Source organism: Apteryx mantelli, chromosome Z (genome assembly GCF_036417845.1).
Source record: "Apteryx mantelli isolate bAptMan1 chromosome Z, bAptMan1.hap1, whole genome shotgun sequence".
NCBI lineage: Eukaryota > Metazoa > Chordata > Aves > Apterygiformes > Apterygidae > Apteryx > Apteryx mantelli.
Genome location: NC_090020.1, coordinates 38,460,873 through 38,487,967, shown reverse-complemented (window position 1 = coordinate 38,487,967; position 27,095 = coordinate 38,460,873). Strand labels below are relative to the sequence as shown.

Sequence of the window (27,095 nt, the reverse complement as noted above, 5' to 3'; positions counted from 1 at the left end):
TGAGCAGCTGGGTGGTGGACAGCAAGGGTCAGGTGCCCGACAGCGAGGGGCAAGTGGGACTGGAGGCTTCTGCGCCGCGCTTGGAGAGGAAGGGACCAGGCGGGCAGGCCTGGCACACGGAGCATCCAGGGCGGCGAAGCCCTGCTGCCCGGGGCGGCTACGCAAGCCGGGCGCTGCGCTGCCTTCCCCGGGCTTCGCAGGCTGCTGCGGGGCCCCGCGGCCTGCGGGCCCCGCGGCCGCATCGCCTGCGGCCCCGGCAATGCCCCGCTGGCCGGGGATCCCATCAGCCGGGACGGGGGCGCGGGCGGCCACGTGCCCGGGCTGCGCCTCCTACAGCGACACCTCCCGGGGCGGGCAGCGCTCCGCGGCAGCCCGCGGCCCCCGCGCCTAGCGCGCCGCCGCCGCCGCCCCGAGCAGCGCCCCCGGCCCCGCCGCCGCCGCTCTTCTCGCGAGAGCTGGGCCGCGCCGCCGCCGCCGCCGCCGGGCTGGCGACCGCGAGCGCTGCGGCCCCGCCGCGCTGCCCCCCTCGCCGCCCGGCGGGGCGGATGCGCCGGCGGCCATAGTTTCGGGCGAGAGGAGCCGCCGCCGCCCTCGCCGCGAGCGCCGCCGGCGGGCCGGGGCGCCTCTGCTGCCGCCGCAGCCAGCGGCGGGCGGAGCCTCGGGAGCGGGCGGCGCTCGCGGCCTCGCCGGCCCCCCGCATCTCGCCTCCTCCGAGCGGGGAAGAGAAGCGAGGCTGCGCTGGGCTGCGCTGGCCGCCTCCGCCGCCAAGCTCCTGCCTCTGCGGAGCCGGGATCAGGTGGGAGGGAGGGAGAGCGGGCGGGCATCAGCGGCCGCTTCCTTCCCGCCCCGCCAGCCCGGTGGCCCCCTGCCGCTCGCTTTTTCAGCCGCGGGGGCTCGCCCGGCGCGGCGCGGCCGCTGCTCCCCGCGTGGCGCTGTCAGAGCCACGGGCGCGGGGGGGCCGCCGCGGGGAGGCGTCCCGGGCTGACGGGCGGGCCGGGGGCGGCGGGCGCGGGGGCCGCGGCGCCCTGAGGAAGGCGCGAGAAGGAAGGAAGCCGGCGCGCGGGGGGCGGCGCGGCCGGCTCCTGCCGAGAGGAAGCCGGGGCGAGCGGAAAGCGGCGGGGGGGGGGAGGAGGCGGGCGGGCGTGCCGCCCCTCACGGCGGCGGGGAGGCGGGGGGCTGCCGCGGTGGGCGGAGGAGCGCCGGCGGCGGCACCGGCAGCATCATCACCTGGCGCTGCGGCGGGGCGGGGCGCGCGCGGCGCCTTGCGTTGTCTCCGGTGCGGTGCAGCCCCGGGCGCTGGTTGGCGGCTTAAAGCTGTGGAGCCGCCGCCGCCGCGAGGGGGGGTTCAGAGCAGCTGGGGTCGCCGCGGGTTGTGCGCGGCCGCCCGAGGAGGAGACATGGAGGGGAAGCAGCAGCTGCTGACGCCGTTGTCCGGCTCCGCGGAGCCGAAGGCGGTCGCCGTGCCGGGGGCCGTTGATGAGGAGCCGCGCTCGGAGGACAGGGATGCCGCGGCGGGCGGCGCGGGGCTAGCGGCAGCAGTGGGCGATGCGTTGGGCAGACCGCTGGGTCCCACGCCGAGCCAGAGCCGCTTCCAGGTGGACCTGGTCGCCGAGGGCTTCGGCCGCCCGCCGGAGGCGCCCCTGAAGGCGGCCGGGGAAGGCGGCGTGGCCGGGAAGGGCAGCGAGGAAGCCAAGGGCCGGTTTCGGGTGAACTTCGTGGACCCGTCGGCCGGCGACGAGAGCCCCGGCGAGCCCGGCGGCGGCAGCTCGGAGGGCGGCAATGTCAGCTTCCAAAACGGCGGCGACACGGTGCTCAGCGAGGGCAGCCTTCACTCCGGCGGGCACCACCACTACTACTACGATACCCACACCAACACCTACTACCTGCGCACCTTCGGCCACAACACCATGGACGCTGTGCCCCGCATAGACCACTACCGCCACACGGCCGCCGACCTGGGCGAGAAGCTCATCCGGCCTAGCCTGGCCGAGCTGCACGATGAGCTGGACAAGGTGAGCGGCCGCCGCGCCCCCGCCCGCCCGCGCGCGCGCCGGCCGTTACCCGGCGGCTGTTGGCCGTTATCCGGCGGCGCGGCGCGGCGCGGCCCGCCGAGGAGCGGCGGCTGCCCCCGGGCCGGCGCACCCTTGCCGCCCGCCGGGGCCGCCCCCGGCCGCTGCGGTGACATCTCGGCGGCATATTTACTCCTCAGGGTTTGTTTTCACTCTGGCGGCTTGTGCGTTGGGCTGGAATGTAGGTAGGTTTCTGTAGGAGGCGAAAGCCCGCCCTGCTCCAAACGATACGAGCAGTGCAGTTGAATGGAGTCACTTGTATCTTTTTGTTCTCTTTCAGTTGGTGCAGTGGGTGTTTTCTCCCCTATATTTCTCAGAGCTAGACCCCCAGCATAAGAGAGAGTTACAGCTATCTGCCTGCAGGGCAGATGTTTTCTCCAGAACTGAGGGAGGGTCTCCTGTGGAGTAGATCAAGCAGTTTTTCATTTCTAGTCTGTATTGCCTTCAGCAAATAGGAAGCTCCAGGTCTGCAAGGAGTATTAGGTTGGGGAGGGGAATGAAAATGTTTGGAAGAGATACTAAAAAAAAAATAGAAGGATGCACTAGCTTTTAGTGGTGACGAGATGTTTATCTCCTAACCAGCTGAAAAGGCATGCCATCTCCCCTCTCCCTCTGCACGTATAATGCTGAAACAAACGGTCTTCTTGCATGATGCTGAAGGTTGCATAGATAGAGTTGAGGCTCCTTCGTGTTAAGCAATCTCTTCAGTCGTGTTAAACAGCCCTGCCTGTGAGGGCTTTGTGATGAAGGCTTCAAAATTTTTCAAGCTGTGCATGTCAAGTTTTTTCTTTTTTGGAGTAGTCAGGATGCTATTAGAGATGAGGTACAATGAAAGTTTATTTGCATTATCTTTATTAAAAGACAAGCTTTTGCTGAACCTGAAATTAATTTGATGTAATTCTTAGATCCTATTAAAAGGGAAGCCACATTAGACTATCACAATGCTGTTTTCGTGCAGTTTGAATATTGCCTCTTGGTATTTGGCTGTGCTCTAGTAAGCACATATTTTAGTGGGTTTTCTGCTGGTTTAGTGAAAAAAGGGAACATGTGGGTTACATCTGAATGAAGTGAAGAATATTCTTCTTCCAGAACTCTTTTCATCTTATCTTTCACTCCTTATGTGTTTTCTTATGGAATTCCACCTATGTTCTTTTAAGGTTCTCCTGTTTCTTTTAATATCTTGCTGTGTTTGACATTAGCTTATGTAATATGTGTCACTGATAAGATTCCTTCTTTATATATAATTTATGCTGTAGTTATATAGTTCCTAAGATTATGTAGTAGCCCACATACTATTGGAAAGAGGCAAGAAGAAAGATGTACTTAATCTACATGTTTTTAAGGGTGAAATTCCTGCCCTTTAAAGTCAATGGGATAAACTTATTGGTTTGAATGAAGCTGTCCCGAATATGTTTCCCTCCCGGCCCTGTGTTTTTCCCCACACCCCCAACTATCTATAAGGCAGTTCAGTGCAACTGAACTGACTTGTGATTTTTTTTTTTTTCATCCCTTAAGTATGTTTCTTGAAACCATGACTCTTCATATGTTTAGACATAAGTCATTTTTGACGTTGTGAGGAAGTATCTCTACAGCACATCTAAAAGTAGATATCAAAATCATTACTAACTGTAACAATAAATTACTGTTGCTTTTTGGGTCCTCTCCTAACAGAGTTAACTGACTTTCTTCTTTAGTCTGATTATAAGTTAGTATTCAGTGGGAGTGACCAGTTACTGTTTTGTGCATAGTTAGATAGGCTGTATATAAAGCCATGCAACATAGATGAAAACAGGCTGAGTTTTTTCCAAATTTCTGACTTCTGGTCCACACTAGGATGAGAGGGAGGAGAAGGGTGCAAGTTCTTAGATATTCTTTCCTGTAAGCAGAACATTACCTGAATTTTTAACCTTGGCAGCCAAGATTTGAATGTGTTTATAGTGTAGCAGTCAAGGAAGTGCTTTATGACACTATTGAGACATTTCAGCACAGAATTTAACATAGTCTAAAAAGCATGGTTTCTTCATATTTTATTAGAAAGCATAGCAAGGAATTTTCTTGGTAGGTTATGGTATATTGGAGCTGTGGGTGGACCTGATTCCTGGATCACTCTTAGAGCAGTTGCATTATAAGCACTATTTAAGTCAAATTACTGTTTTCTAAAATGTCATGTATTTGTTCTGTGGTGTAGATAGGTATCTACATGAAGAAACTTTTTTTTTTTTAAGTGTTGTTTCGAAAAAAGAAAAGGGAGGGGGGAACGCAGCCTGTGATTTTTTTTTTTTTTGTTATGCTGGATATTATACTTCACTATTCATTCTAAACACTGTCACGTGCATAAACTTCAAAAGTTAAGTTGATATTCTGTGTAGTGAGTAACTTGGCCATTCTGTTTTAAGAGGTTTCACTTTCAAAGCAATTAACATGGTAGGAAGCAATGAGACTTAACTTGAAGAAGGGAAGCACTTCTTCCACTTCAGAATTACAGTAGTTTGTGTGAGATAATGTTGCAAACACCCACCTGCATAAGGGTGTGTCGTGCATAATAATAGCATTGAATACTTGTATTTTATACTCCAGAAATGGGAAAAACATACCACATCTGTGATTGTACATTTGCTTTCTGTCCAGAGAGAGTTACCAACGCTTAAATCGGGAAGGTGCCATACCTTTTTCTTTTTGACAGAAAAGATGCTCACAAAACTCCATTGTGCATTTTTGTTTGTTTTTTAGCCAGACTTTCAGGGGATCTCTTGTCTCCATTCCCAAAGTGACTTCAGTTCCTGCTAATTACTGGTCATGGTCTCTAGTGTTGAATAATACCTTACACTAAGGATAAGATATTTTCCTGACTTTTACAAACTTGAAAAATTAAACTCCTTTCTTTAGCTGTGATTTTTTGCAGTAACTTAACTTTCACAGTATGTGTGTCAACAACTTAGTAGAGCAGCTGATATGGCCTAGTACCATTGAATAAAACTGGCACTAAATGAAGATTACTATTATGCCTACCAAATGCTTCATTTGCTGTAGGAGATAACAATTGTTTTCGATTTGGTTAGCTTCTTGACCTGGTGCATCAAAGTTGGCAGTTATTTTGTGTCAAGATTGATCCAAAACTCTGTTTGCTAATAATGTGGTTCACTGCTCTGAATTTAGCCATTTTATCTTACAGTTAAAGTTTGCACTATTCTTTTTTCCTTTTGAAAGGTAAATATATCTTGGGACTTCTTCCAGTAATATTGATGCTAGTGCCAATTAAAGGGCAGAAAAATGTTCTTCTTAATTTTGTTTACAAGATTCATATGTTTAACTATTTTTCTGGTTTTGTTCTTACAGAAAAGCACTGTTTGAGGAAGATGCACATATACGTACTCAAGGGGTACCTTATGACAAGAGTTTGTCTTACTGTCATGGTAGGATAGGTGTTTAATCACCTCAAGTGTTATTTAGTCATTACAACAGTAACTTTTATAGCACAAAAGTTAAGGAATTGCTCTTGAAGCTGGTTGTGGAAATGCACCTGGTGGCTGCTCTGATGCTCTAATCTGGATGAGTTGTGTACTACTGGACTTGATCTACCATGGTCCATTTCAAGCAAGGGGGCTTGTCTTTGGTTACCACTGGTTGTAGATAGCCAATGTGATCAGTCTGTTGCTTATCCAATTAGTATGAATTAATCCTCATTCTCTTTAGAGGGATGGTAGAGGGAATTTGGTGATGCTGTTACAGTCCCTAATCTCATAGATACAATGCTGCTTTGCAGCAGCATCAGTCTCCAGAGATTTAGAGTTGAGAATAATGATTATTGGCAAAGAAGTTGCACGGCAACCACATATTGTGTGTTGTAGGATTTTGTTGCAGTTGCAGCAGTGTCCTCTCCTGTGGTGGGGGGAACTGCCTTCAGACATCAAGAAGATTAATAGCCTAGCGCTTTTTTTTTTTTTAATTATTATTTTTTTAATCATCTTGCAGTTTAGGAATAGCTGTTCTGCCTAGGTCAGCTAAATCTGTAAGTAAAACTATAGTATGTAAAAGGAGTTTCATCTTTACTTTGAAATCTACCTTTGTATCTTCCTAAATGGAAAAATCACCCTAATGTTACAGACCTTATGGTTCTGCTCTCTAGAAGGTGAATGCCTGTAAACATTCAGAATTGGGTGGTGTTCTAGTTACGCACTACCATGAGTTAGTATATAATATTTTTAGTCTAGCATTGCCTTAATTGGCATGGTTATTTTTTGGAGAAGAAGAAACTTTGCAGTATGTGAAGGATTTTGACTTAACATGTCTTTTGTTCAGTCACTTACAGCTGCAGTAAGTAGATGGTATGTGAACCAAGCCCTCTACTGGTAGTTTTGTTCTGTTGTTTGATAAATGCTTAATGAATATACTAGTTGGTTCCCTTGACAGACTAGAAGGCACTGATCTCTGAGAAAGATCTTTGCTTTCCTTTCCCCCATCCCCCCAAAACAAACGACATTTAAAAATGCAGTTGTGCACTCTGTTTCCTCCCACACAGAAATCCATGCATCTGTCCTCTGATCTTGGAGACAGAAGTAAGAAAAAAGGCAACGCTACTGATAGTTTTGAGGCAGGATGGATTGACTTTGACTCGGGTTAGATAATTATAGTTTTTTCAACTATCTTTCTGGCTTTGATTTGTACTTTCTTGAAAGAGCATTGTGATCTTATATGGTGACTGTTAAAATGTTAACTAAAGCTTAATGAAAAGGTTGCATTTAGCACTGCTTGTTAACAAAGAATGTTTACGCTCTTGAAAATGGTAAGTGACTGCTGCACATCTAACCTTTTCCTAATTCTTTGTTTGTTTCTAACAATATCTGTAAAGAGAGCAGAGGTCAGCTAAAGATGCACAGAAGAAACTTTAGAAATTGCCCTTACTAGGATCATAAGACTAGAAGATGATTCTAGATTGCTTCTAGGCTATCAGGTTAGCTGACCATATCATATAAAGTCTATGTTTTTAAAAACTAGTCCCTCCCCTTTCCCCCTATTAAATGAAGACTGAGGACCTCTAGCAGATCGAGGTCTTTTAATACCTTGTTGAATCTTACTCATGGGCGGTAGGCTTCTTAGTTCTTAAGTCAACATAATTTAATTCAAACAGCTTCTTTCCTTTCTAGTTGTTCTTTATATTTTTAAAGAATATTTGAATTTTCTTTCTGAACTTCATCTTACTAAAAATAAAACAAGGCAAGGTCTTTTTAGTCTTGTTTTCTGGACTTCCTAGAAGCCTGTAATTTAACTGTTCTTGTTCATCATTCTTAAAAACATTGAGCTCCATGCACCTGTACCCAGAAGAAGTTTTACTAGCATCACATGAAATGGCATTTTAATGCTATTTTTTATCTCTGATTAGAAAATCCTCACTTTACTTGTCCTGATATCACACTTGCCTTTTTTTCTTTCTTTCTCCCTTTTTCTTTTTTTTTTGTTGATGATGGTGATAGTTAATATACTGCTCTGTCTCAGCAGTGATTTATATTAGTCCTCCAGGGTTTGTGTTTTATAAGGACCATGTGCATTTTGTAATTTTAAACTGCATAATGAATCTCCTAATCTGTTCTTTGTGATCATAGTCCTTAGTCCAAAATGCCTGTGGAACAACAGAATCCTTGAACCATCTTCAGCAAACCACTAATATTGTTCATGCTACTTTCTTTTTGTTTTATTGCAGAGAAGCTGGAGATAACTGAATGATGTTAACAAGTTATAGTTGTACAACCTGAGGGTGGGCTGCTGCTGAAAAGAGTAAACTCTTGTGCTCTCTCTTGGGCTAACATTTGTATTTACACAGCTTTGATTTGGATATGGGAACTAGTCTGGCTTACAGAAAGCAAACAAAATAACCAAACTTGCAGAAAGCTCCCACTGGATAACCTGGGTCAGTTTTCTGATCCTATTCGCTGTGCCCCATAAGCACTAATGTCAGCAGAAGAGAAGGCCTGGTAATTTGCAGGCAGAGAAGAGTACAACTAGGGAAGGTGGGAGTGCCCTTTTGGAGGAGCCTGGCCTTAATAAACTGATCTTAGCTGATATGCTGTCACTATCAATAAGACTAGTTCAAGACCAGAACCTGAAAGGAAAGCAATAATTTCTCAGGTTTGACAGATTTTTCTTTCAGTGTAAGCTATTTCGGAACTGGTTAAAGAGGAAGGGGCTGCGGAATGAATGTTAATCTTCATCTTCAGATTAACTTTTTCCCTCTTGGTAGTGTATTTGATTAGACCTCCTCTGATTTCCTTTCCTGGAAAAAAATAAAAATTCTTGCAGAGAAGGAGATTGGCAAGATTAATATTCTGGAGTAATTTGAACTGGTATACTATCTTCCTCCACATCCTTCAGAACTTTTTCTTAAACCTCATACAATATTCAAGTAACATGGGCAAACACAAATCAACCTTTTCTCCTTTCTTTTTTATATAGATATTAGCAATTACAATATGCTCATTTGTTGACTATTAAAAAAACAACTTACTACCAGACTTAAAATTGTTATACTTTTCTTTCAGTACTTTGGGAGTTGTCCAGTTCTTGCAGCTTGAGCACATGGAACACCTTTTATTTATTTCTCCACTTCAACATGCTGATTAAGCTTCATAAACTTACTAAGTAAAATGTATTATCTGTGGCTGATGAATTTAGCTGACTTAGGATTCTGACAAGTAACAAAATAATTCTTATCCAATCTCAGTCTGAAGCCTTTTAGTAAGGAAGCTTGTCTCTTGCATCTTCATTTCCCGAGTTAACTTTTCTTCTGAAAACTTACTGTATCATATTATTCAGGTTTCTGAATTCAAAGAAAATAGCAACATCTGTTGCAGCTGTGGAGAGAATGCAGTGCCAGGTTAGTGTTTCAACTTACTCTTATTTTAAAGATTTGCATGGTGCAGAAACCCTTAAGACTATTCCTAGTAGGGTACTTTTGAGCTGGAAGCAGTTTGGCAACTTTGGCTTGAATGTAATGTTGCACCAGTACAAGTAAGTGCTAGGCTGTGTAAATCTACCAGCCTGGTACTAGCTCAGGGTACTGTGCCTTTAGCTGTATCTACCACTTCATGGTATAACTTGGCAAAAGTTCAGCCAATGCTTAATTGATTTATTGGCCTGTTGGTTTTTTTTGGAATTACTTCTGTAGGCTGCTTATCTATTATAAGACTATGGTTTAAATGTTTTTCACAAACTCATTACATTTAGAAATTGAATTCTAATTAGAAAATGAAATGTTGATAAGGTTACTCATGCTGTACTGTGGTATGATTACCCTCCACCCCCAACTCCTGAGTGGGAAACACATAATATTCTGTTTTGCAGAAACAAATGAAAATTGTTTGTTGCAAGAACTCTTCACATTAACCTATTTTTTTGAGGTGGTTTAGAAGACTTGGAAATTTTCTGTATTGAAAGCAAGTTTTTCAGCAAGACAAAGAGGAATTCTTTTAGCTCTGTTTACAGAACATCATATTTCTTGACCCATACTTAAATATGCAAAACTGCTATGCAGGTGTCTTGCTAATAGAATTTGATTCAACTCTTAAGCAATTAAATGCTGCATCTGCTTCGTTCTGGAGAACAAGAAAATTGATGAAACACTTAAAAGCTCTCTAGCTGTTAGAGATGTATTAGCTTCATGTTGTTCAGATATTCAAGTGAAACCTACCTGTGTTTAGAACTGGATCTGTTGTTCAGAGAAGTGTGGTTTCTCTTTTCATCTCAATGGATATCCAAAGGAATATGACGACCAATATGCAGTGATGAATAATTACTTTGGTTATCTTTCACAGTACAATGATTCTTGTGGAAAGAATCAAATTTTTTGGTGTACTAATTGAACTAGTAGTTTGTTTCTGGGGAGGGCAGGGAATGAGTTAAAGCTTTGAGCTCATGTTCCTCACCAGACGGTCCTAATTCTCCACTGTAAAGATCTGTAACATCTGCAGGGTAAGATTTGACTTAAATTGGAAAGGGCCTACTGCATATATATACAAAAGCAGGAACATTTATTAAACATAGTGTTCTGTCAGAACCAGAACTGGGATGTGAGTTTTCTAAATATTAATGCATATGCTGTTCCTGGCTAGGGTGCGTTCTCAAGGTGTGCAGTACCGTATGTGTATTTCTTCCTTATGTTGGACAGATTGGTCACACTTGCAGTTTGTATGGTAAGCTGTGCCTCCTTTTTTGTGACTAGATGTTAATGATGCCATTTCCTGATAGCTAGGATAAGTGGAGGCTTTTCCAGATATTTCCTGGCAAAGGAAGAAATTTTTTTAAAATTATTTTTTGATGGTGGCAGATTATGTTGATTATTTCTTATCAGAAAGGCCTGACTTTTCCTAGAATATTTCTAGGAGTGAGGAACATGAACACTGTGAATCTGTGATAGAGCAGCCACATAGAACAGCTGCTGAATGCTGAATTCCCTTTTGGCTTTCATTTTCACATGATCAACTTGCCCAGAGTATTCATTATCCTCCTATACCTAAGGAGGGGCATGTGAATTGATATGTGAGGATGTAAAGAGTTTTTTTTAATCTTGTTGCAAAATGCTCTTATTTTCTAGGTAATGTTTTTGGTGTGTGTGTGGGGGGAAACACTATTTAAATTGCAGACAGGAGACCAGACTCTTGTGTACCTGCAGCACCCTGTGTTTGAAAGGGTTCAAACCTGGTCATTGTATGCTGGGTGCAAGTTTTCAAATCTTGCTATCTAGATTTGAATGCTGTCCCCTGCAGTTTTCCCTCCCTAAATATAGCTAGTCTTTCTCTGTTTATTGAAGCCCAGATCACAAAGCTTCTAATCCTTGACTTGTTTTAAAGAAATTTGAAGATTTGAATCTGAACTTCCTGTACCATTGTTATAACAATTAGATGAAATAGCATTGACACTGTCTCTGTTTCTAGATGAGTTAGCAAGCAATCTGCCTTGAGAGAGACTTTATTTTGATCAGATGCTTAGGTAAGCGTTGCTATTTTTTTTTGCTTATGAAGAGCTAAAAAAGCAAAATTCATAATGGTGCATTAGAGGAAGAAAGTAAAGAAAGGGATATGATCAAACTTGGAATATTGTGCAGTGTTCAAATGCCTGGATTGCTTAATGTGAGGTGACTTAATGATTGTGAAATATTGCTATGACTGCCATCTGCTGCCCTGAATTTTTCCCTCGGAAGGAATTTTTCCTAAAATATCTGGGGAAATACAAAAGAAAAAGAGGCAGGGAGGGTTTATCATAAACTTTGATTAAATTGTGTAACTTGTGGGGGGGAGGGGACATTTCTGTCTCCCTCAGCTCCTTTTTTTCTTTTTCCCTGCATGTCTGTCTTTTGAGGTGGTCAGATCAAGTACATCAAGTTCAACCAAAGACAAGATTCTCTTTATTTCCACCAATTAAAGTGCTCTTACGTATGGGCATTTCTTCTTGTTGCTTCACTTGCAAGTTGCTTCCAGTCCTTTTTCTTCAACCAAATGTACACCAGAGTGAAAAATCCATTGCTTTGGTGTGGCTAGTAAGCTATACTTAGAGATCACTCAATAAAATTGCATGCATGTAAGACCTAAGTGGTGGTGACATTAATGAAGAAGGCTCCTATCTGTCCTTTATAAGTACCCCATTGTGCGATGAGAGTGGTATACTGTTAAGCTGAAATCAGCTGCCTGAGTAAGTTTCTTGATAAAATCTTGCTAGCCTGGCTAATACTTAATTCTGCTGCTAAGAGTTGGGAGGAAGAACAGATAATTCTCTATCCTAAAAGAATTAAAGTAAAAATGGATTTTAAAACTGAATAGTATGTAATATACATCTATAGAAATACTGCTTAATGTTTCTCTGTCAAAAACAGCATTGAGTGCAAGACACTGAAATATGAGCTGATGGCAGACACTTGTAGTTGACTAGTTCTTCAGTTGACATGTTAATTGTAATTTTAAATTTTTCTTCTGTCTTTAAAACTGTTCCACTGTAATCAGAGTACTTGGCTTAAGATAATACTAGTGTTCTGTGCTTGTTTTAGTCTCTTCTAAAATCTCTGGAAGTGGAAGCCAAAGACATTTGCTGCCATATTTTAAATATGTAATTGTAGAGAAGGTAGTACAGCCAGAACACTTAAGTTTTGCTCCCTTGGCTGTAAACACAAACCATTGGTTACTAGTTTCAGTCAAAGAAAACCTTTTTCAAGCTGTTCATGTTTGATTCAAGGAATCCAAGTTTTGAGAAAAGATCATGTTTTATCTGGGTAATGTATTTCCTGTTGCTGTAGGTAACTTCTGGGTGCCATTGAATAGATTAGTAGACTTTTTAGGTTATGAATGTAAAGGTATTGGAACCAGAGTGCATAGTAGCAGCATTTCATCTGCGCTTAAAACAAGGAGAAACACACTGCAGTGGAGAGATGATGCGAATTATAAATTCGAGGAGCAAGTTTGCTATAACTCGTTCCTGGCTTAAAACTAATCAATGAAGTACATGATAAGCAAGGCATTGACTGCTGAATTTTTTTGATCTGCAGTTGATAGCTGTGATCTAACACTATACATGGCCAAATGTTTGTATTTATTTTTGGCGTTTGAGAGCTAACGCTCAGACATTGATCTGCATTATTTGTATTGATTGGTATTCTGTAAAAGAATACTTCCTTTGAAAGAATAGTCTGATACCGAGCTCTACTGATTATGAATGTATTATTTAGTATAAATGGTTTTTGAATGACTGGCTGGTAGGATTTCTGTTCCCAAAATTCCTTGAAAGTGTGTAGGGTTTTTCTTCCCCCTTTTTTTTCTTTCTTTTTTAAATGAAAATGCTAAAGAGGGGTTTGGTTACAGATATCTTGACATGTCCTTTCTGCCATTTTTCTTCGGTACTTGCTACCTGACTGGTGTTTTTTCACTGGTAGCAATACTGATCACTCAAGCTTTCAGTCTAACTCCTGAAAAACCTACTGTGGAATATCTAAATCTGTTTCTTGAACTTGGCAACTTTATTTTTAACCAAAGAATTATCAGGAATTTGTAAGCTGCTTTATGTGTCTATGGAAGCCGTTCTCTTTATAAGTAACAATCTTTAAGTGAAAGATAAAACTGTGTTCAGTTGGGTATTACCCTGCTTGAAGTATTAAATGTACTTGCCAGATTGTGTTATATCTGTAGATAAGATGTAATTAGAGATGTAATTAAAAGGTAAAAAGTGATAACCTACTTCTGGTTTTAGGATCTGTTCTTTCCTCACTCTTCTTTCGTCAGAATGAGGGCTGTAATGAAGAATGAATCTATGGTTGGGCTCACTAGTTTAATTTCTTTCTTTCTTTCTTTTTTTTTAACGTGGGAGGATGGCAGGATGAGACTTCTAGCAGACATGTCCTACAAAAAAATCTTCTGTAACATGCAAGTGGCGCTCAGACTAGAGAATTTTAGTCATATGTTAATACTTCCATTTTAAGACACTGCAATCTTTGTATCTGAGCAAGTATCACCAGCTTTTGAGTATCTTCTCAACTTTGTAACCAGCAAAACTCTCCTTTTACATTATTGTATCCATGAAATTCAGAAGTAGATCAGCACCTTCTATATCATGTGAGTCCTTCTAATGCTTTCAAAACCCTTCTTAAAATCCAACTCTTTTGCTTTATAATTCAAATTTCTAGCTTTGATGGACATAAATTTAAAACTTTCTGGCAACATGAGAATGGTTGTATTAAGTCAACCCAAAAGTCTGTCTAGCACAATATCATATCTCCAATGCTGGCTGCTCAGGAAAGAGTATAAGTAACAAGGCAAACATATAATGATTGATTCTTCCAGCAATCTCCAATTTAAATAGTATTCTTGTGTTTAATAGCTTCTGTTTTTTTCTTTTTTTAATTCTCAGTTCTAATTTCTTTTTGAACCCATGCAATCTCTTGTCATCCACATAATTTGTGGCAAGTAGTTGCACAGCTTTTTCTAAACTATGTGGTAAAGTTTCTCCTCTTGTGCTGAAACTGCTGCCTGAAAACTTTGCTTGATGGTTCCAAGCTTGTGTATTTAAACCCTAAATAAACATGTCCATGCTAACTCATGATAACTTTCCTATCTTCATCTCAGAAGAGGAGTGGTGAGGAAGAACCAGAACTGAGTGCAGTATTTGAAGTGCAGACATACTGCCAATTTTTTCATGGTTTACTCATTCTGGGGCAATTTTCTGGTTTTATCTTCTGTTTCTTTCCTACTAAAGAGCTATTCTCAGTGTTCTGATTCAACTGTTACGGAGCAACAATATGATAGTTCTGTGAAATTATTTATGGTAGTTCAGAAAAGACCTCATTCATGAATAGTGAGAGCTGTAGACAGAGTAGGGTTTTTCCACTGTGTTTGTTTTTACAGGCATTGAGTTTCTGCTATTAACTTCCAGTTGCTGTGTCTTATGAGATTCTTCAACGACTTCTTTACATCCTTGGGCCTTTTCCTTTTGTTTGTTTATATGATCAGTTCAGATATAATGAACTGTGTGACAGTGCTTGTAATGCATCTTTTTGTTGATGCTTGTTTAAAAGAATTCTGAATGGTTTCCAGCTAGGCAGAAGAAACTATATTATGTTGTTTTATTATGTTTTTTTGTTTTGTTTTTCATGAGTTGCCCTGTTTTCTCTAAAGTAGGTAGCTTTGTTTTGATTGCTGCTTACCGCAGGTAGCTTGACTGCTTACGTTCTTGCTATCTTCTGGCTTACTGGTCTGGAAGGAATTTAAAGCAGATTGCCTCTTCTTTCTCCTGCCTTTCTTCTTTCAAAATTGCCGAACGTTCAGAATCTTTCAATCTGGTGCTATTTCAGGTGAAATAGTAAGTAATATTTTTTGGTTCTTGGACTTCCATGTTGTTCTTCAGAAGCTCATTGCTAGGATTTTTGATATTGCTCATGTAATAAGTAGTTTGTGTCATACAGCCATCATTTTACAGTTCTAAATAGTAAATTGGTGTTCTTTTTAAAGATGTAACTCCTTCAAGCAGGTTTGGATATTGGTACAGACTGTATAGTTTCTGTATCTTAATGGGAAGGAGGCTTGGGAAAACTTTAAGCTCTCTCAAACAGAAGGTCCACTTGAATTGTATTTTGGCATAAATGAAAGCAATGAGAACATCTAACACAGTTTTAGGGGTAGTACTTCTGAAGCAGATCAGTATAGAGAAGATGACAGCTGTTTGTCAACAATAGCATTGCTAGTGTTGCTAGCTTACAAAAGAAATTATCTGTGCCAATAATGATTGCTCCTTACCAGAGTGTTGTTAAGTGGTGCAAAATATTGTTCAAATAGTTATCTATAATACTACTTTTCTTTTAGACATGTTTATTTCCCTTACAGAAAACATTTGAAAGTTGTCAGAGCTGGCTAAAGTGTGTTTCAAAGTTAGTGTTAAAAACTCACTATGATTTGTTGTTAGTCTCCAGAGCAAAGTTAACTGAACATTATCTGAGATATTTTGAACAGTAGTAGGTTAAAGTGAATAAAAATAAATCGGTGTCAGCGGATCAAGTGAAAGACTGCTGAGAACTATTTTTCCTCTCCTATAGTTAAATACTGAAATACTTTGTATTCTCAGTCAGACAATCAGATCTGAAACTTTGCTTGATAAAGAGCTCATGCACATGAGTCTCAGGTTGTGATGTAAGTGCATGGCTCTCTGTGACTGTCTATTTTTTGCTAGTTCCTTTTTGAAAGGGTGACGACTATTGGGGACAGCTTTGCTGTAGTAATGAACTTGTGCCTCAGTGCAAATTGAGATTATATCCAGATAATCAAGAAACTACTGATCAAAGATTGCTCCTTTTTGGAGGGAGAAGAACAGAATTTTTTTCATCTTTCATTTTTCTTTCTTGAAGAACTATGAAGACTCAAACGCAAGGTATACTTCTTCAGACCTTCTCTGTTACAGGAAAAATTGATTAATGGAAAATATATCCTTTCTACTGTATAAAGTCTAAAGATTGACTAATAATGTGTCTTCCTAGACTTGAATAAAATCCTAATTCCTAGGAGAATTGGGTTAATCACTAGCATTTATGATTTAGTCCATCAGAATGGACTAACTGTTCTAAAGAAAATGCCATTAAATATTTTCATGTCTATAGCACCTGCAAGATCCTAGGAAAGCTATTTTCATATATTTGCTAACATAATAGGGTGCTACTGTGGAGTAGAAGACTTGAGAAAATATGTTCTTACATAGGTTGTAATTGCCATCATCTTCTTTTTACTCCGGTTTACTAGGTGGACCAGAACTATTTTGAAAGATTAGCAGACAGATCAGTCTAGTCCATTAGATACATAATACAACAATAGAGCTTATTTTTAGTAGCCTCTCTGGACAACAGTATGCTTAAAATCACTCCATAGAGATTTATAAGTTTTAAAAAGGAGACACAACTCCTTTGCTCTTTGTTTCTTTGATTACTGGTTAAATAAAAGCATTAAAATGTGTAACCATTTTTTTTCAAAGACTCTTAAGTACAAACCGTGTATCTGCACTTCTGTATGGTGAATGCAAATATTAGCATGCTGCAAATGCAGTGTTTAAAGACCAGATGTGCTGGATATACAGTTTAGTGTCATCTGATAAAAATTTAATAGCTGGCTGAATATCTTTGCTAGTATAGACCACACTTTAAATTATTTTGCCTATAAAGAACTGTTTATAAAAGTAGTCACTGCTGTTGCATCACAACAAAGTGGCTGGGTCATCAGGGTTATTCTATGCATACAATATATCTGGCAATTAATTTTTTTTTTCTTCAGGCTATTAAAAATATCACAGGGTGGGGATGGAAAGAAGAATCCAAAAGGGCATTCCAGAAGAGAAGGTGGAGGGCTTGCCCATTCAGGGAAAGACTTAAAGTTTCTTTAACAATCCTGGAAATTGTTAGTTCTCTCTGAGGAATTTTTGTCATTATGTAGTTAGATCTTAGCAATGTAAATGCAGTGCATGTCCTTCTACACAGGTGTTATTGAATACACATTTAAATTCTATACTTCAAACTCAGCCTCATATTGCAATTCAAACTCTTGCTTCCTGTGCTCTCAGCAAAAGTAGGGTACACATGTGGGCTTATAGTAGTCATGGGCCAGGTAGCCAGCAGTGTTTACATTCAACTCTGGGTCAATATCAGTAGAGGTCTCTCATGTCTATTACTTGAGAGGGTTTATGAGTCTCAGTAGAGATATGGACTAAGTAATCATACTGATTCCCATTTCTAAGGAGAATAGTGATCTTCCTTCTTTTGCAACAGCTGTGGAGCTTTCCAGAGTTTTTCCCCAAAATATCTAAAGCTAGAAACCTGGGATTCTCCTAAGGAAAAAGAAGTCCTTTGGTAAAAGTTCTAGCACTTTCCCACTACAAATCTTAAAGGTATAAATTCAGAAACAAACCAAAAGTATCAAATTCTCACCAGTGAAGTCACAAAGATTTTTTTCTTTTTTTGGCAAGACATTTAATAATTCTGCAATATTTGATAACTTTTTTTAAGCACCTGTCACTTTCTTCCTACTCACACTCTAGGTAGAGGAATAAGTCTGAAACTAACTAACGAAAACTTCTCACCACCCCTGTTTTGAGCTGTGTTAACTCTTTGAAAATTTTATGTACTGTCTTTCTGTAGTTTTGTATTTTAGCAGCCATAGTCTTAACTGTGCGTAACTGTAAAGTGTGGTTATTTAAGAATGTAATCTCCACAAGTAACGATTCTTGGCTATTGAGACAGCTGGCATGCTACATCTGGATCAATACATTTTGCCAGTCTTTCCTCCCACAAACTGAAATTTCTTAAAAATGGTGGATGCCTGTAAAATTGACCTTTAGAAAATATCAAGAAATTGCTGTGGGAAGATGTAGCAAACAGCTTGCCACTAACTATGGAAGCTGCAGTGAGGACTGTAGAAGATGTATGGAAGTCTCTCATTCTCTTGAAAGTGAATTTTGCTATCAGTGATGATTACTCTAAACATCTCTAAACACAAAACTCCTAGGCAGGTAAAAGCATAAGCAAGTTGTCTAGGCCTCTTCTATAATTGGTGAGGACAGAGATCCATTTTTATACTGAATCATTCTGTCTACAGCTCAATTGATGAAAGAAGGTGCTTGCCTAATTTCCTGTTCTCCAGAAGTGAGTTCAATGACAAGAGTACCATGCTGAGTAGCAGAATATGTAGGTAAAAAACAGTTTTGAAAGTGAATGGCTGTTTTCTTGATTAAAATGTTTAAACTTAACAGAACTGCATCTTCAAATACTTCTGCAGACACTGGAGCTGGAAAAGAGAAGGATTTTTGTTTAATCTTCTTGATAGTGCTAGCTATTTAAACAGCTTCAGTGCCTTATCCTACTAAGATGAGAAGAAGCTACAGCTGTGAATTCTTTCTATGGAATTTGTGCATGCGGAAGAGCCCTTACTGTATGGTATTTGTAATTGGTAGCTGGTCACACTGGAATGGCAGAAAAAGAAAAGTTAAATGCTCTAGTCCATGTGGTTCTTTGGCCTCCACGTTTTATATGAGAGTAATAGGAACCAGAAAAGATTAGCTGCAGAAGTTATTCACTACACAGGACGTTCCAAGTCAGGTGGACTGTGAGAAAAGCACAGAGTATTCAGGTATAGCCTTCTGCTTAAACTATGGAGCCACAGAGGTTATACTTGGATTAAAAAAAATGTGTAAACTTAAACTATTCTGTCAAAAAAGTGAAGAAAACCTTAGAACTTAAGTACTCTAAGAGCATTTAATAGCAATCCCTACCCTTTAATGGATGTCATGTCCCTTCCTTGAACCTTCCATGTTACTATATTTGAAAAGAAACAAGAGCAAATGAGTTCATGTTCATACACATTCATTTCAGTACTACCTCATATATATATAACAAAACCTGAGTGTCTTGCCTCTAAAATAAGCATGCTGCTTAATTTACACAACTATTAAGTGTTTCAGAGCTCTCAATAAAGCTAAATAGCAGTTCTTATTTGACGAGAAACTTTTACAGACACCAATATCTTGCAAACTGCATATGAAAAGTCTCTTCTGGCTAACAAGTCTTTTCTAGTCCACTTCTAATAAATGGAGAGGCTATTCATAGTTGGCACAAATAACTTATTGTTGTACTTATGAACCCGTACTGGAGATGAAATAGCAGATTATCCATACTTCTGAGTGCAATGTGGTACAGCAGTGGAAATTTCTGTGTAGAAGGAGAATTTAACTGTTTCTGGCCTAAATTTCTATTCAGTGTACAATGGAACCATCGACATGTGAATGTGCCTTATCTTTTCTTAAACAGTACAAGTGAACACTGAAACTTTCTGTGTTCTTTAGACTTGCTAGATAATAGAAGACAAAATGTTTTGTAATAAATGGTTGTGCCAGTAAGACTCTTTCTGATTCGAAGTGCTAGAGCCTTCAGTCTTCTTTCTCCTCCCCTCATATCCTTCCTCTCCTCAGCTCTGGGATATATTAGTGTTATCTTGACTGTTTACAAAGATCTTGCTGTATGTGCATTGCTGTTCTAGTGAGATATGAAGATCTTACTGTAAGTGTATTGCCATTTTAAAATAGTGCTAGTGAGTTTTTTTTTTTTCATTCAGTATGTGACTTGAGTAAAAGCATTGTGTTTCCTCACGAGCACAAGCATGAAAAATACTACTTCTGCTTTATTTACAGCTGAAACCACAGTGGTGCTTTATTAGTCTGGTGTTAAAGGACTAAACTTGGAGCCTTGCGCAGTGGAATTCTTTTGTGCCCACACTTTGTAGTATCTATGTTCTCACTGGTGCTTTATTGGGCACCCACTAGCACTGATAAACAGCAATAACCTTTCAGCTATTAAGTTTTGCATGTACTTGAAAATATTTTCCTAAAAAATATTGCATAGTGTAGAGAGACAAGACCTACAAAACAAAACTTTCTTGTATTCATAGCGTGCATAACTTGGAACTGATGTGGTAACTGATAACTCAAAAGATCAGTAATGATCCATTATCAGCTTCACAAAATAAGACAGGCTGAGCTACGGACTTGGCTGAGCGTTCTACTAAAATCCATAGCTTGCTTAAGTGTGTAGATTCTACCAATATTCAGCCAGCCATATAAACCCTGAGGTATATAACTGTCTGTTACACTACATCCTAGAGTATTCTCAGCCTTCTTTAAAACCTGAATGTGCAGTAAATTAAAATTTCTAGCTTTAAAAAAAAAAAAAATAAGTGCTGTGACTCAGTATTACAGCATTTAACTACCTCAGTCACATATGACATTTCAACACTGTAGGACATTAAGATACAGATTTCTTCCAGCCCTTCCCTGCTCCTCCTCTCACCAGTCTTTTCAAAAAACGATTTTATTGTTTCTTATTAGAAACATGACATTGTTTTTTGTAATACCAAAAGATGTTATCAAATGCTGGCACTTGTCTTAGCCAAAGTATTAAAAACTGCTTAGATAGTATAAACATGACTGCCTTTATGCCAGATTTTGAAATTAAATTGGTTGCAAGCATAATGTGTTGCTTTTCTATAGTAACACAAATGTTTTTTGCATGAAAGAATGATAATGTACAGTTACAGAATTGCATGCTCGTATGGAGATTTTGTTGTCATTTTTGAGAACATGTTTATTAAACTAGCTTTAGGATGTCATTTGTGTACTGGGCTGTGTTCGAGAGTATTCAAGGTGATCTTGGGATTCTTTCTTCTCAGACTGCTGTGGCTGCTTAATTTAGCAATGTAGAGTACAATGGGAAAGTAAACTTTAGCATGGAAAGTCTACAGAGAGCTTAAGTTGCAGACACTGACAAATTTCTATACCCATTTTAAATTTTCCCATGGTGATGCAGCATAGTATAGAAATAGAAGTGCATTACATCAAATAGGGGGTTCCCTGCTCTTGCTTTTGCAATTGGTTCTGCCTCATTAACTGAGATTTGTTAGAGCCTCAAAGTATGAAAGCTTTCTCTATGTAGGTTTCGGAGATAGCAGAGCCAGGCTTTTGTAGTCAGAGAAGTTTCTTCCTTCTAGATTTTCTTTTATCTGCAAATAAATTTTACTTTCTCTGAGGGATTGGAAAGGTCCTTGTAGTTATCTGTACAGTCTGTTAGCACACTAGCTCTGTTTACTGGTGCTAGGGGGAGCTTAAGGAGGATTCCTCAGTGAAGCAAACAAATGAGCTCGTGTTAATGAGAACATTGGGCTCTTCTATCCCCCCAGCTGTGGGAGACTATCTCGCTACCTTGAATTGCCTTCAGAAGTTTTTGTATATATGAAAAGTCAAATATCAAAGAAATGTTCTTCATTTTAGAAGGGCCTGGCTTATAGTTTTCTGTTTATGTTTCTAATCTGTCCTATGCATTAACAAATCTCCCCATTCCATTTTTGGAGGTGGGTGGGGGGCGAAGGGGAGAGAAACTTCTGTTAAGTGTTGTTGGAGACAGCAGTACCCGATGAGAAAAGCTATTGGATAATCAAGGCCTTAAAACCTAAGAGTTCTGATTAATAAATCCATCTTCTTGCATTTGGGGGAAAGCCATCTGAAGGAAGGGTGATCAGGGATATTGGAGCAAGATGTAGGCTCGTTCTTTCCTGTTATGAGTACCTGAGTTGGGCAAGAAACCTGATTAGGATTTCCATCTCTTCAGTTCTTCTGGTTTAGGCAGGTCGGCATAGGCTCAGTGGGTGAGTGGCTTATAGCTGTATGTATTAGAGAAAAGTTGGCTAATTAATATTCTTTTTCACATATAGATGCAAGAGTTAATTCCATGAAAGATCTTAAATGTAGCTGCTCCTCAATTCTCTTCTTGGTCCTCATGGTTTGTTTTTGTTTTGTTTTGTTTTTTTTACTCTAAATGAATCATATGCCATTTCTTACTTGATTGGTTTCAAGTTTGGGTGTTTGGATATGAGCAATCAGCAAATAAACAGATTAATTGGGTCAAAGGCTATGCAGAACTCCAAGAAGTTACAGCTGTTAGTTCTCTCCTACCAGAAAAGTTACAGTTCAGCAAATTGGGTAGCTCTCTGTTCCTTTTCTCCCTCCTGAAGACAAGACGATGTACCATTTAAGAAAGCTCTCTGGTGAAGGTAAACTGATGGTGATCCTGCCTAGTGTTGGAAAGCTTATGCCACACAGGATCTCTAGAGGTCTTGCAGCTATATCTGTTTTTGAGAATTGCATATCAAAGAACGTGGGTGAGAAGCACTGACTTGAATCTGTGCTAAATACCTTTGGGTTGTGTTGATATGATCTGATTTTATTTATTTATTTAAATCTGGTTGTAAGTTTACTTCTAATCGTGAGGGAGTATGGATGACACCCTCCATAATTGCCTGTTCTATAAGATTTCCTCTGGACTCTGTGCTGTTGGTATGTATTTGGTATTAGTGTCTCAGGAAGAGAAGGAGGGGCAAATTAATAAAATATCTCATAGTAAGCTTCCTGACTTTGTGTGTGCTTTCAGCACAGAACATATTTCTTAAGTATGAGTTGAGTCCAATATATTTGGACTTATTTAGCGAACAGTTTTGCCCTTTACCTCATTGGGATTCAGCCTCTAATTGCTTAAGTGTTACTTAAGCCTCTTGGGATGCAAGCTGCTTCACAAATATGACTTGAGCTGGTTTATTGAATAGTATTCTCTGAATGGTATTCAGGGTCTCTTCTAGTGTATTCATTCTTTATACTTGTTGCCTTGGATAACTACCATACTTTGCCCTGAGTGCTTCCTGAAGATTTCCCTACAGTAAGTGTAGGAAATACTTAACTATTAAGTTTAAGTATTTAAAGGTTCGTTTGGCTTGGCAAAACAAAATGGCCTCTTGAAAAAGAAGCATGCAACTTCTTTTTTTCGTTTTCTTTCTTCTTTTTAATGCATGTCAGACAGCCATTCAATGCAGAAGTCTTGACTAACAGTTGAATTGTAAAGGAATGCCACAGGTTGGTCTCTACGCATGTGACTGATGTTTTCTGTATGTCATCCTTCCCTTCTAAACAGGGAAGAGCTTTTGGAAAGAGACTTCTTCCCTCCTTCTGTCTGAAATGCTGCTCTCCCACCTTCCTTTCTAGCAGCATCATCTTACAATGAATAGTAGAACAATCTACAGGGAAGTGAATAATTTATTTCCTGAAAAACTGATCAAATGACAGCCAAGTCTGGACTACAGGAAATGCTGTAGCTGAGACCAATAATTTGTGGTAGAACAGTGTACGCTTTCAGATTAAGAAATAAAACTTTGTGCCATATAAGTCACTGAAAGTGAAATTTTGTAACTCTTATAGAAAAAGACCAGATACTTGTTTCTTAGGGCTTTAGGACTGATTCTTAAAAATATTTATTACTCTGACTGCTATCTATTTGAATTAACTGAAACAGAATGCCTAAATTGTGTGTATGTTTGGTTTATATTTCTTGAAATCCATGGGCAGTGTCTTGTGCAAGGAACATAGAGGAAAGCCTTAGTAATTTCTGCCTTGCCATCCTTTAATTTATTTTCTCTGTTTGCACAAGCAGACTATGTTTCTTACAACTCGAGTATAAAATTCCTTTGGGACTTGATTAAGCACATAAAAGATAAACGGTCTCCCTTTTTTCTAGGAGCCCTTTGAAGATGGCTTTGCAAATGGAGAGGAAGGAACGCCAGCTGGGGAAGCAGCTGCCACTTACACGCCAGATAGTAAAGGGGTAGTCAAGTTTGGCTGGATAAAAGGTGTATTGGTAAGCTGATGTATTGTACTCCAGTGTCTTAAAAAGATACGATCTTTCTAACAGCCTTATTTTTGGAGGACTGTATTAGCTCTGTTTAAAACAAACAAACAAACAAAAAAAACAGGTATGAAACTTGTGAAAAATGTCATAGCCTTAGTAAGGGTCACTTTTATACTTGTATGGAAATTTAAGAAAAAAAATTCTTCAAGGCTTCAAGTTCTAAAGGGATCATGGTGTCTTAGCACAGGTTTTAGAGTTCTGAATTTGTGTAATTTCTAAAAAGCAAAAAAAAAAAATCTACTTTTTTACTAAACAAGCATCTTAAGTCACACAGGCATGTGAAAATGGAGAGAATACGCTTCTGTGTATTCACTTTGGATCTAAATTTTTGGACTGAAATAGAAAAGTTGTTTTTAGAGAAGCAAAAATTACTGTGAGGAGAGTATCCACATGTGCAAAACTTGACTTGGATCAACTACTCAAGTCTTGTTGAAGCTGTTAAGAGAAGATGACTTTTTGTAAGCTGTGGAAGTCTAACACTGAACACTAGCATAGTCACAGTGGTTAAAAACTCTGGGACTCTGTGACCATTTGGAGTAATGAAAATTTATAAGGGTGATATGAGGGATTTTATTACAAGTACATATTTATTTATTTTTAGTGTTTTGGCAAAGAGAAACCATAATTAATACATACTATCCAAACCTGTAAGACTTTATGGTGGAGGCTGCAAATGCAACACTCTGTTATCAAATACTGAACTCAGATTACCTAATTTTAGTTCAGTAATCTTCTTCAGCTCCATTTTGCAACTGTCTTGTAAGTCTTCTTGCTTGTAAGTTTTGTGGAAGACAGTCTCTTCCTTTTCAGTGGTTTTGAAACTTGCAACTAGTATTTCCTGGTAGGCATAAGTTGCCCAGGTGAGTATTTCCTGCTCGGGTATTTGTTTGTTTTTTTATTTGAAGATAATATTTAGTATGTTATTGCTTTAGTGTTTGAAAGAGAGATAGTGGAAGATCTAAAACGGGTCTCTGAGACTGCTCAGTATGAATTTTGGATCCTTAAGGTGGAGGCCCAAATGATTTATTGTTTTGTCGAGAAATGCTAGTAGTGTCAATTGTTGATGTACTGTAACTTTCTTGGTCAAGGTAGTAATTTTTTAATCACGTTTAGGTTCCCTTTTATTCTTTTTAATCTAAGACCTAAACTTGTTTGTTTAAAGAATCTGTTCTTGTGAAACAATTTGAGAAGCGGTGAGGGAAGACTGTATGATAATTCAGACAGTATTAAAAACTGAAATGAATAATCAGTGGAAATGACTGCAGGTGTGAGACTATGTAATATGTATGTTTTATTATCTTAGGTACGATGCATGTTAAATATTTGGGGTGTGATGCTCTTCATCAGACTATCATGGATTGTAGGACAAGCTGGGATAGGTATGTGTACCAATGCTGTAATTTTTTTTTACTTCAATGGCTTTTAAATGTGCAATTCAAAAGAAGTGTTGATTCTGAACTTGTTGTGAGACGGGCAGAAAATGACCTTAATGTTGCCAGTATTTCAACCTTACCAAAACTTTAATCAGTGTGAAGTTACTTACACATTGTCACTTAGCTACAAGGTATATATAATTTAAAACTGACGTGTGTAGGTCTTCAGTAAACTGTAGAGATAAACTCCTTTTGATCTCCATTTACTAAAATCTGCATATAGACTGTGTAGTATATAAATAATTTTCTTCAAAGGCTTAACTTAGCATTGAACTGTAAAAATTCTCACCTAGGATACAGCTTTTACCCTGCTGATGAAGGACACATTACCCAGTCTGATAAGTTTTGTTTGTATCCAGGAAGTTTTCTTTATTCCTCTTTAGTACAGTAGTCTTTTACTTCAGAGTGTGCAGGGCTGCATACAGCAAAAGTGTGTCAAATTTGCCAGGCTGATTCTTTAAACACAATTAATTAGAAGATTTGTATGTTTTAATACTGCTGAATGTGCAATTTTTTTCCCCTCTTTTCCAAAAGGTCTGTCTGTCCTAGTTATTGCAATGGCCACTGTTGTGACAACTATAACAGGACTATCTACTTCAGCAATAGCTACAAATGGGTTTGTAAGAGGAGGTAAAGCTACTTTCATAAATCTTTCAAAGTATTTTGTCATCACTCTGAAGTGCAAACTTTAAAGATAGAGCCTCTAATTTCTTCTGTGTCTTTTAGCATGGGAAAAATGAGTGACAGTATAGGTAAAGAGTAGGGAAGAGTTGGTTTTCTGAGGAGCAGAATTTTCCTAATTTTCTTTAAGTAATCATAATACAAATGAAAAGTCAACAGTTAGTCTAGCAATTTGATTTGGTTAGTAGCTTGATTTTTCCAGTGTGGGAGAAGCGTTATCTATTTTTAATTTTTGGAATATAAGCACTTTCAGAAAGACCTGTCCAGGAATGAATAGGGGCTTAATATTCTCCAGCATTTGCATTGGTTAGGGGGTGTGTGTGCTTGTATGTGTACATGTCCTGAAATAGAACTTACTAATTAAGAAATACATTCTATAATAGGATGAATTGGACTTTATATGAGAACATACAAAGAGACATGTTCTAGTTCTATCATGAATATATATATATATTTTTATATATATTTATTTTATATATATATACACACACACACAATAAATCTGCTCTGAAAAGAGATTCTTCAGTCTCTTTCAATTATCTCCAGGTTTCCTGAGGATAATGGTTTTTGTTCACTTTCATGATTTATGCGCTGTTGTCAGCAATTCTGTACCTACAAAATAATTCTGTAAATGACCAGCGTCTGACATACTCAAATTGCTTCATGATCCTGTAAAATGGTCACTAGTAGAATCTGTGGCAGAATTAAAATAGAAGCACTTAAGTTCATTCTGTGCATATCCAAGTCTGCTGATGAAGAATGAAGACAAAAACCTATCACAAAGTAAACAAACCCAACAGAAAAGGTCGGCTATGAGTCTTAGTTTTATGTAAAGTAGATATTTCTTCAAGAAATGTCAAGTAGATATTTCTTCTTTCTAGATATTTGTTTGTGAAAAACCTTTAGTGTCTGTTTCTAAACAGCACTTTTTAAGAATTCTGATAGGATACATATTTTTGAATCACTTTTGCAAAATAGTGCTTTATTGAAAGCTTTGAAGTGCTTAATGACAAGAATTGGAGAATGATTTCACAACTGTTTCTAGGAAACTTTTCTGTTATGTGCTATTTTTTTTAAATGTTGATTGTTTAATGTTTGTTTTTTAATGTTGCATTCTTACAAAGTATGTCAAAG

The 27,095-nt window shown here is 39.6% G+C and overlaps 1 protein-coding gene across 1 annotated transcript in view; it reads left to right on the top strand.

Moving 5' to 3' along the window:
- Positions 1–1,196: 1,196 nt before the first annotated feature.
- The window catches only part of SLC12A2 (solute carrier family 12 member 2), a 66,719-nt gene continuing 40,820 nt past the window's right edge, over positions 1,197–27,095 (top strand). Inside the window, exons 1-4 of the mRNA XM_067316742.1 lie at positions 1,197–2,012; positions 23,677–23,796; positions 25,151–25,226; positions 25,815–25,910. Of these exons, the coding sequence (XP_067172843.1) occupies positions 1,398–2,012; positions 23,677–23,796; positions 25,151–25,226; positions 25,815–25,910 (907 nt within the window). The 5' untranslated portion in view covers positions 1,197–1,397. The remainder of the gene's footprint in view (positions 2,013–23,676; positions 23,797–25,150; positions 25,227–25,814; positions 25,911–27,095) is intronic.